Below are 11,057 nucleotides of genomic sequence, written 5' to 3'. Positions count from 1 at the left end.
TGTGTGTGTGTGTGTGTGTGTGTGTGTGTGTGTGTGTGTGTGTGTGTGTGTGTGTGTGTGAGTGTGAAAGAAAGGAAGAAAAACAGAGATAAATAAGTTTAATCAGCGTAGCAGGACTGAAAAAGACCTCAGCATTGCTGAGGTTTGAGAGATTTAAGGCTAATATTGGAGGGAAAAAAACGTTACAAAAGAAACCATAAAGTTGCACATTTTCATGTATTTTCCTCCTGTTAAACAGTTACAAACCTTGCTCTCTTACACTCCCACACATACATGAGCGCTGAAACTCACATGCACACACTGTCCATGACACCTCCCCTTATACACCTTCCTACACTCGAAAAACAAACAACAGGAAAAAAAAATAGAAAACTCACCGTGGGTCCCTGAGCAGTGACACCCCCACCCGACCGCCCCGCCACCCCCCCAGCAAACCAGTGTCAGCTCAGCACAGCTTGTTTTTAGTCATACTTCGTATAATTAGGCAGAGAGGAGGGAGGAGCGGTGTTAAAAAGAGAAGTGTGATGATGACTAATACAGTTACACATGGTGGGTGAATCAAGGCGCGCTGGCCGACTACCGACTGGAGACACGGCTGAGCAGGCAGCCAAGTGTGTTTGCTCATCCACAACATGAAACAGCTGAGGCTGAGAGAGCCCTGGAGAAGATAAATAACTTGTTTTTTTCTTTGTTCGTTCTCATCTGCGATCATTAAGCCATCCCGCCAAGTGTGTGTGAGATGGTGCTTACGCTAATGTGTAGGTTTGTGTTTTTGTCTGTGCGTGTGCTGTTTCACTCATCTTTAGCCTTTCATTTCATCACTGAAGTGCCACTAACCTCTTTCAGTCTCTATACCGCTTCATGGTTTATATAAACATGTATATTTAATATTATTTTGTGACTTTTAGCAATCATCCAGCCATCAAACACTGACAAACAACTTTGGGTCATATTGCATTTAAGTCTATATTTTTTTTTAATAAATTTCTTCAAGGAATGCACATCATCCATTAGCTTTCATGCAGAGTTTAGACTGTAACCATCTCATGTTAATAAAATGACATTTTGGATGTTTTGTTTAAGTAAGTAAAGTAAGTTATTTTTTTGAATAGCACCATTCACAGATAAACATCACAAGGAGCAGAGATAAAACAAATACAACATACAACACACCATAAAAGCATACAATAAAACAAGTTAATATGAAAATAAAACATTAATACATTTAGCTAAAATCTTGTCTGAGTGTCTTCAGCTGCTTCTTAAAGAAGTGAACGGATTCAGCCTCATGGAGACACAGGGGCAGGGTGTTCCACACTCTAGGAGCTCTTGTTTAAATGGGCAGATCCCCTCGAGTTTTAAATGTAGTTTTAGAAACCTTTAGAAGATTTTGGCCTCAGACCGAAGATTAYGGCCAGAAGAGTAGGGAGTCAACATTTCTGTAATGTACTGAGCATACTGTCCATTAAGTGTTCTAAAACTCAAAACTAAAAATTTAAAATCAATTCTGAACTTGACTGTTAGCCAGTAAACCTGAAAAAAAAAATCATTTTGGAAACTTGCAACATGTCATGCTCAGAGTATGTGTTGTGAATGACTCTCAGCTACTACCATGCCAAGTTTTGGGTCAGTATTTGTAAATTTGACATATTTATAGACATTTTTGTGTTTCTTAAAGCCAGTCGGTCATGGCAGCCATCTTCAATTAAGCTGATTCCAAAAGTTAATCAGAAAGTAATCCAGTGATTACTTTCTGCAAGCTTCATTAAAATCTGTCCAGTGGTTCCTGAGATATTTTGCTAACAGACAGATATACGCACAGAGAGAGGCCGGCAAAAACACAATCATCCCTTTTCGCATTTTAGAGGTTATAGAGACCATTGGAATGCTTGATAGTTTCTGTCTTTGTGCACATGTTTCGCTCTGCTTATGAAAGAAGCTCTTAGTGAGAATGAAAGCTTCACAAGGTGGAAAAAATATCAAATCTGCAACTTGTTTCTATAACAACACACCTCCTGTGTCAGTTAACCTTCCGCAGAGCTGCGTCTAACTTCTAATTATTGTCTTGGTGAAGATGCTGCATTCCATAATTATAAGTCTTTATCACATGTTAGCTAAAAAAAGGGAATATAGGAGTTTTTTTAAACTGTCAGTTCAAAACCAAGATGTTTTAATGTTATATATGAGTGAAGTTTAACTTTCACAGGGAAAGAAACCTGAAAACCGTTTTGAATCATCGTTATTACAAACATCTCGAAAGATTGTTTCCTGTTTACAGCTCCATGTTTTTTTCTTTTCTTTTTACATTTCACTTTGCATAACCTACGTAAACACAGTCAATAAATGTACAAAAAAAATACATATTTTCTTTCCTCAATCTCATTTTGAAGTTTTTCGCTTTTGGAAAACTGTTTCTTGGTGACTCATGACCTTACAGTATGTTAAATTTATGACTCACTTTCTGAGGCTTTTAAGATTCACACTTATGCATTAAAGTTCAACCAAGCACACGGGTAGAGCTGACAAGAAAAAAGTTTAGGAACTTCCACAAGTAAACGCTACGGTTAGAGCTTTGAGTGTTAAATATCAGGACAGGACTGTGAGAAGGTGAGAAGGGTAACAATGTAGAGTTTACACCACTAGATGCCACTAAATCTTGAAAACTGGACCTTTAAGTTTGAAATGTTTGAAATGTCTTCATGAGTCATTTTGTCCTCATCATTACCCGTTAATTGTGAGTTGCTCTCTTCCAAAATAGAAAAATCAAACCTTGGGTTTTATTTTGTTTTCAGTTTATGAGAGTTTTGTGCGGAAACTCCACTTTTGATGTTTTGGCTAAAAACAGTAATTTAGGCGGGAAAACACAACTTGTTTTTATTAATTTTGATACGTGGCAAAAATTCACACAGGAATGAGACAAAAACAAAAACAAAACAAGACATGAACATACTCAATGAGGTATATTGACTGGTGTCACATGCTTTAGAACAATGGTTCCCAAATTTTTTGTCTTCTGACCCACAAAATATCCATGGCAAAAACTTGTGACCCCAAATATTACTGGTCTGAGTACATGAACTTTTTTAATAACCCTAAAAACACAGGCTTTTTGACAATCTAAACAGCTTATACACAAATATAAATACTTATTTTTACTTATTTTGTGTTTTTGTAATAATTATAGGGAAAATATTACATCAGCAAACATTTTATTACCCTTTAAATTGATTTCTGGAGATTATCCAAGGTGCTTCATGACCCATAATTGGGTCCCAATCACAACTTTGGGAACCAAAGTGCAGTGGTTCCCAAACTTTTCAGCTTTTGACCCACAAAATAACAGTAGCAGAGACCTGTGCCCCCAGATATTTTTGGATGATAAACATTTGTATCAGGTCAACTAAACATGGGCATTGTAAAAATATTTTTATACTACATTTATCCATTTTAAATACACTAACCTCACTCATTTGTAACAACTAAGGCAAAAATGTAATTAATTCAGAAACTTTTTTCAGGACCCCAACCTGATGTTTCGGGACCCCACTTTGGGTCCCGACCCCGACTTTGAGAAACACTGCTTTAGAACATTGGCCACTGTGGTACAAGAGCAACACCATATTGGAAGGGGCGGGTCATCAATGCTATCAACTTAACACGGCTAGATTTCTGCGTAAAATTGCAGATAAAATTTAGTTTTTTGTTGATTAGCTTCTGCCGACCTGTTGGCAACATGTTTTTCCTGATAAGTTAATACGTACTGAAAAGCATTTCTAACAAATCAAAATAACAGTTGTCAGTCTGTTTAGTTGTCCTCGCCCTGAACAATATGGCCGCTCTCTCCAACCATGAAAAGGTATGCGATAACGCCTCTAGTCAGTATAGCTCATTGAATTCACCTTGTTTTTCACCAGGATCACATGCAAAAAAACCAGATGACACAAAATGCTCTAAAATCACACGTGTAAAACAAATCTTCACCAGCAAAAATTACGTAATTTGGTATAAGCATGATTTACATGATTCCTATTTCATGTATGTCACATGTTAATTAAGCATGTTTTCATATGTAAAACATGATTCTGCAGCATGTAATAAAAATAAGTCACCAAATCTTAACCTAATGAGTTGAATCTCATACAGGCAAGCCATCCAAATTTAAAGCCTTACGAGGAGAAAGCATAACGTGTAACAGCTTAATAAAAGAAATAGATATATTTAAAAACACACAATATCTATGCAGCAGTATCTCAAGACAAATGTTGCCAATTTATAAAAGGCTGCATGAGTAATACAGCTAAAGATAGACATCAATAAGTTTATGACATTAGTTCTAATGAGAGATTATTAAAACGTCCCTCCTGTGTGAGTGTGATCCACCTCAGACTCACACTGTGAAATGACAGCAGCAGTCAGGTTTATGTTTGGTTTATCATGTCACTCTGCTTTCGTGCGCACGACTCCCATCAGACAATTGCACGGTGACTCACATCAGGTAATGACGAAGAAGATGAACGAGGATAAATTTAGGTCACACGATCAAAGAAAGAGTACACAAACAACAACAGGGACGTCATCTAGAAAAATAGCATTTCCTGTGAAAATGCAGTGTGAATGCTTATTGCTGAGTGATTTAGCTGAAAGCTGCTGAAGAAGCTGAAAGATTTTTAAACACTGAAACATTAGTGCTTGCTAAATTTTAACTATTGAGGTGGAACCCAAAATTAGCTGGATAGTTGCTGAAATTTGCTGAAACATAAAACTGTAAAAAAAAAAAAAAAAAAAAAGGAAAAACCTTCAAGGGGCAGAGAATAGCTGAAAATGCAGAAATATGCAGATAAAATGTAAAAGGACTAGCTGAAAGGGGATGAAAGGAAAGGAAGGAAGTGAAAGGAAAGAAAAGTTTAAAGTAGCAGAAGAAAAAAATGAAATTAGCAGAACAGCAGAAAAGTTCAGATAGCTAAAATAAAGCAGGAAAAAAAAACTAGAATCAGCAAAATAGAAGCCAAAGGTAGCTGCTGAAATTTGCATAAAAAGTCAAAAACAGCAGAACCAGAACAAAAAAAACATAGTAAAGCTTTATTTATTTATTTATTCACCATTCATTAACCAGGCAAGTCCCATTGAGATCTCWGATCTTTTTTTCAAGGGAGGCCTGGGCCTGAAGGCAACCTATTGTAAGTTTTTGTGGGCTGGGGGAAACCGGAGTACATGGAGAAAACCCACGCAAGCACGAGGAGAACAAGCAAACTCAGCACAGAAAGACCCCAGGTCCAAACCGGGGATCGAACCCAGGACCTTCTTACTGTGGGGCGTTGGTGCTAACCACTGAGCCATCGTGCTGCCAATAATAATCGTTAACTTTTCAAAGTGTTTTAAGGCTGGTGATAGCTCCATTCATTTAAAATTAGGGACAAAATGGCAGATAACGCTAAATATTTTACAAAGTATAAATTGCTGAATTACCAAAAGTCATATYTGGAATGTCCTGAATGAGCTGAAGGTTTTGATATATAAATTGTTGAAACAGATCAAAAATTACAGAATGATGTGTGCCGAAAATTGAAAGAAACAAAAAATGATCTCCATGCTGAAGCTGAATTGTTCTTCTGAAAACGCGGCAGTAATGGCTTTTTGTTTTTCTTTCAGCCCTAGCAGCCAGTGGTGGCCAGCTGCCTCTTTCCACTCTTGAAGGCGGAAGCAAGGTGATGCTGGGGGCCACCGGGGGCCAAGGAGGTGGCCTTCCCTCCTCCCTCTTCCTCAACCACCCCACCCTCCTCCACATGGGCCAGAACCCCGGCGCTGGACTGATCAGCGCCGCCGTAGCCAAAGTGTCCCAGGCCTCCCCGTTCCCCTCAGCCAGCAGCATCAGCCCCACACCCTGCTCCCCGTCCCCCTGCTCCAGCCCCGCCTCTTCCTGCTCCTCCAGCGAAATGGCACACAGCCCGTCCTCCCTGGGCGGGCCCAAGATCGAGTGACCACACCCGGGGCCAATCAGAAAGGAGGAGAACGGAGGAACCTCGCCTTTCACACCAAAGCTATCTCTTTCTCTCTCGCGCGCTCTTCTTCCATTGTTTTAGTTTTAGCTTTACTGCAATGGCTCTCTCCCTTCTTTTCTCCCAGTCTTTCAATGCCAAAAATACACAGAATGAAAGAGGAGAGAAGGAGGGAAAGAAGAAGAGAGAAGGGAGGAAAGAGGAAGATTGAAACCAAAAATCTTTATCTATCCAAACAGATGAAACAGAGACATCGTGGGACATTTTTGTCTGCGATATCGGCATGGCACGCCTCCACTCTTTCTCTCTGAAGGAAAAAAAAAAAAAAACCAGTGACTTTTTAATAAAGAGTTGGAAGAGACGGCGGATCTGCATGTCGAAGTGCATAAACCAAAAATGACAAAAGATAACTTTACGAGAAGACATGGGAATGGTGTCATGGACAAAACAAAAAAAAAAGGAAAAGAAGAAGAGAAGGACTATGCTTACGTGCTTTTTCTTTTTTTTTTAACAATGTTATTTTGCAAAGCTGTGGGTTTGAAAGAAGAAGAGCAGGGAGGATACGTTTAAACCAAAAATTTACCTGAGGAGGAGGCGGCGGACGAATACACAGTGACAAAAAAAAAGACCAAAAAAAATGACAAGCATACCAAAATCACAAATACCAAAAACCAAAAATACGGAGAGAAAAGCTTTATTCAAAGGACGTGTAAATACTGAAGCTATCCAGGACCAGGACTCTACTGCAACACACACACATTTACACACAAACATGAAGAACCAGCCCATCCTGTCATCGACTCATCCCGTCTGTGTCAGCTCATGTGTGTCTGATATTTTGTACGATCATTTTTTTAAAATATTGTTGCATTTTTGTCATGAACGTTTGCTAGAACTGCTGTCTCTTTACCTACCTCTGGTTATGAGAGCATAGAATAGCGCACATTTCTCCTCTTGGGTCAGAAAATCCTGTTATTTTTTGACAAAAGTGTAGTTTGAGATGTGTTTTCCTATTATTTATTAGTTTCCTTTTACAATTCAGCTCCTATTTATTGTTGTGCTCGATTGTAGTTTTAGCTTTGCTATCACTGTCATCATCCTTGTTTTCATTTGTCTTCATTTGTACCATCAGCATCATCATCATCATCATAGTGTATTTGTGACATGACACCCCTTCAGGAACACAGATGACGAATGTGGTCGATGCTCATCTCGGTCCTCACCAAGTGCCGATAGTTTGCAGATCGAGTTGGCACACTTCGTGTTGATTTCAGGGCGTGAATGAATTCATTACGACGCAAAACATTTTGCTCACTTCATCTGCGCTCCACTTTTAAACATTATTACCCAGAGGCTCCGTGGCTAAATGAACACGCCCTGGAAACTTCACACACTGAAAATGTTTGTTAGCAGAGTGGAGACCCGTTTTCCAAAGTATGAAATGGGGCTGATTGTTGATAGAAAGAAATCACCCTTGAGGCCGAGGGCTAAATAAGTCAATAAAGCCAAGTTTAGTCACAGCTGGCTCTGATTCCTGCCTCGTCAATCAGCGCAGACGGCCTCCCACACCTTGTATGTCTCTGTGCGTTTACTGACATTTGTCTGTTTCTCCATCATCGCTCACATCTCACTGCCATTTTCCACCTCGCACTGCCATTAATCCTCAAATAGATACCAAAGCATTATCAAGGCAGGGCTCTTCTTAAGCCTGAGCCGAGACATAAACACAATAAAGACTCACTGGTGGTGGTGGGAGCAGAGGTCTGGTGGGGGCTGAGAACAGGATGTTACCACTGCAAAGGCCCCCTCACTTCACCCCTTTTTGGTGAAATTCCCTTTCACCTGCTCTGTCTAAAAATGCACGGGGGAACTGATGTTCCACTCCCCCCAACAAAGACGGGGTGAAGGGAGCAGGTGTCACACCTTTTTTTTAAGAGGATACCAAAAACAAACCCATACCAAAAAAACAAACAAACCAAGGAATGACAAGAAGCAAACCAAAAATAACCCAAACCAAATGTGGCTGGAGGGAGGAGGGGAGGAGGACAAAGTGCTGAAGGATCGGACGACGCCTGCCTGTCCGTCTCTTAGCTTTAGGGCTGAAACTGTGGACAGAGGGACGAAGACGCAGACGAAGGACAGACTGTTCCTCCCCTCCTCTACCTCCCTCTCTCCAGCTCAGCCCTCTGGTCCTGGATGGAGATAAACGCAAATGACCTCACTGAACTGAAATCCTTATTTTAAAAAAAAGAAACCTTTGATTTGATTTTGTTGATCGGTTCTGATTGTTTTATCTCTGCTGTGTCTCTTGATGCCGTTTTACGTACTGTACTTTTAGTGCTTATTATTACTTATTTGGAATAACGTACTCGCTTACTTATTACTACAAGAGCTCCTTATTTTTTTCGTAGTTGTGCTAGAGATTTTTATTATCAGGTGGTTGGGGGGAGGGGGGGAGAGAAAAAAATACTGTGAAAATTTAGCTTCCAGATTTTTATTAGATAAAGAAACAGACTGTTTTGGCAGGAAACATGTTTTTTTAAAAAGGAAAAACACAAAAGCCAAATAGAAAAAAAAAACACGTTTGAACCGCAAAATCTCGAAATCGTCAAACCAAATACCGAAGCAAACCAAACAGAGCTGCTCTCTCAACCCTGGGGGGAGGGGAGGGCGAAGAAATGGCTTGATCTGTCTTAGGTGCGACTGTGCGTTTTCTGTATGTAAGTGTTAGAGACTTAAAAACGAGTCGGGTCTGCAGTGATGTCTTGTAATTTAAAAAAAAATCCCAAAGACTAAAAACGATGCTTTAAGAATACCCTCACAGCGAAGATTTWAAAAAAAAATGGCCTCAGTGACGTCGGCGTTGTATCCAAAGAATATTCGTTTCGATCCACTTCAGGAAAAAAACAGTCGACACAAGAGAATTGTTTTCAAGCTTTAGATGTGGGGTCGAAGGTGAAACCTTTTTCCTCCACATTGACTCTTAGATGGAATGTATCTGTTAGTGCTTCTATAGATTTTGTAGAAAAAGATCTATGTTCTACTGCTTCCTTATCGCTAATGTATTGAAAAGAAGAAAAAAAATGACAAAAAAAGACTTTGAGAAAAAAATCCTAAAAACATTGATGATTATAACTTGATTTTAGACCAAAAATTTTAACTATCTCTCTTAGGACTTTTTGTTTTCTTCTTATTGATCATTATTTAGACTTTTGATTGTACTATTTATTCAGGGTAGAGTTGATTTATCTCTTTTTTTGTCTTGGTATTTATTTGTTAATTTATTTCTAGAGGTGCTTTTTGGTTCATATTTTCTAATGTATTTGTAATTAATATTTTTGTTATTTTTTAATTGAATTTTTATTTATATGTTTTGCTTTTTGCCCCCTGCGCTGAAGTTTACTTTTTGAACCAAATGTTACCAAAAAATGCATCCAAGAGTCGTGAAGCAAAGCTCAAAAACTGGCGGCACTGTGCAAGACAAGCGCCTCACGATTCGCTGAACTTTACAGGAAAGATTTTTGAGCTGGCAGCTTTCTGTTCGTACACTTTCCTTTGTGCTTTCTTGTTATTAGACAGGGGTGACGATCAGTTTTAGATAAGAAAGCATGACTGCGATTCAAGCCTGAGTCACGTCGTGGCGTGTAATTCGAGGCACAGTGCTGCTTCCGTTCTTTTTCTATTCTCCAAAGTGAGAACACACTGAAAGCTTTACAGCGACACAAACCAAAAAACACGAGAAGACAAAGAAGAGAGTTGATTGGGGCAAAGGCAAAAGTGTTTTTACGTGACAGGGACAGAAGACGGAGCCAAAAACCATCTTCTTGTTTTGTCTCTGCTCCTTTTTACGTTTCTGTCTGCTTTTGGTTCCACTTTGCTGTGTTGATTTTTGAATGATTTCTTCATCCACTGTAGTATGTAAAAGAGAGATAGTTCATCATATACCTCATATTCTTTGATGATAAACCAAATAGATGAATGCTTTAAAACATGGGGGGGGTTTCACACGGGGGGATCAGGGTGTTGGGGTGGGTACGTGTGGAGGGTGTATTTGTTTCAGGCTGAAAACAGATGTTTGGGTCTAACAGATAAACAGATTTTGCTTTAATAGACTCATGTAAGGTCAGAAAAAAGGAMCTTTACTGCTTTCTTCTCCAGGCTACACACACACCATCGCCCCCACCTCCCCTGAAACACACCCCACCTTCTGTGTTGAGCTTTAAACCCAGCCCTCTCCTCACATCTGACCCTTACTGCCTCCCTAACCCAAACATGGACTCTGGGCTTCAAGCTACTCTTTGGCACAGATCAAAGATCAAATCTGGATCTTGTTTTTCAGCTTTAAAAAAAAAAACCTTCCAGGTTTACGCCTTAGAGCAGATTTATCACCAAAGCTGCCCGCTCTCRTGGGCATGTTGACCAGTTGATGTCCGCTTGTATCAGGGAGCGCCACGGGGCAGGGAACCGGGGAGCAGCTGACCCTGAGGTCACTAGGTGACACGTGTGTGTTTGTGTGTGTGTGTGTCTGTGTGTGTGTGTGGAGAATGACTGGAGGGAGAGGTGTGCAAAACAGAATTCTCACCCAAAGACCGTTTAAGCGCTTTGCTCTTTTTGTCTCTCTTGAGTAAAACGTGGAGGCAGACCAGGATTCTGCAGTGAATCTCAGGGTTTTAGGGACTGTGTGCAAAGTGCAGGACTCTGTGGTGGGGATACCCCCTAAAGTGAATGATACCAAAGTCAATGCCCCGCTCTGGGTTCCAACACCATGTGCTCACTCCCCAAAGTCCTGATATTCTTCCTCTGTCTCCTCATTATTTATGCAATAGATCGAGCCTGTTTACCGCAGCGACCCTGTAATCAGCTTTAAAGGGATAATTCTGCTTTAAAAAATTTTTTTTTGCAAAAATCTTAACATTATAGTTCAGATTGTTCAAATTGGGAAAAGTTTACCTAAATGAGCATGTTGAGGTGTGTTCATTTAGAGTTATATAAATTTAGAGTGTAACACAGCGTGAAAGGATGATAAATGGACACGTTTTACGCCACAGTTTCATTTGATTT

General features: G+C 39.8%; 1 protein-coding gene across 1 annotated transcript in view; it reads left to right on the top strand.

Moving 5' to 3' along the window:
- Window positions 1-8,829, top strand: part of pou2f2b (POU class 2 homeobox 2b) — a gene marked incomplete in the record, with an annotated part of 50,985 nt that extends 42,156 nt beyond the window's left edge. Inside the window, 1 exon segment of the mRNA XM_014013408.1 lies at window positions 5,650-8,829. Within this exon segment, the coding sequence (XP_013868862.1) occupies window positions 5,650-5,978 (329 nt within the window).
- Window positions 8,830-11,057: the final 2,228 nt, after the last annotated feature.

The sequence above is a fragment of the Austrofundulus limnaeus genome, unplaced genomic scaffold, assembly GCF_001266775.1.
Source record: "Austrofundulus limnaeus strain Quisiro unplaced genomic scaffold, Austrofundulus_limnaeus-1.0 Scaffold101, whole genome shotgun sequence".
NCBI lineage: Eukaryota > Metazoa > Chordata > Actinopteri > Cyprinodontiformes > Rivulidae > Austrofundulus > Austrofundulus limnaeus.
This window is presented reverse-complemented; position numbering and strand designations above follow the sequence as displayed.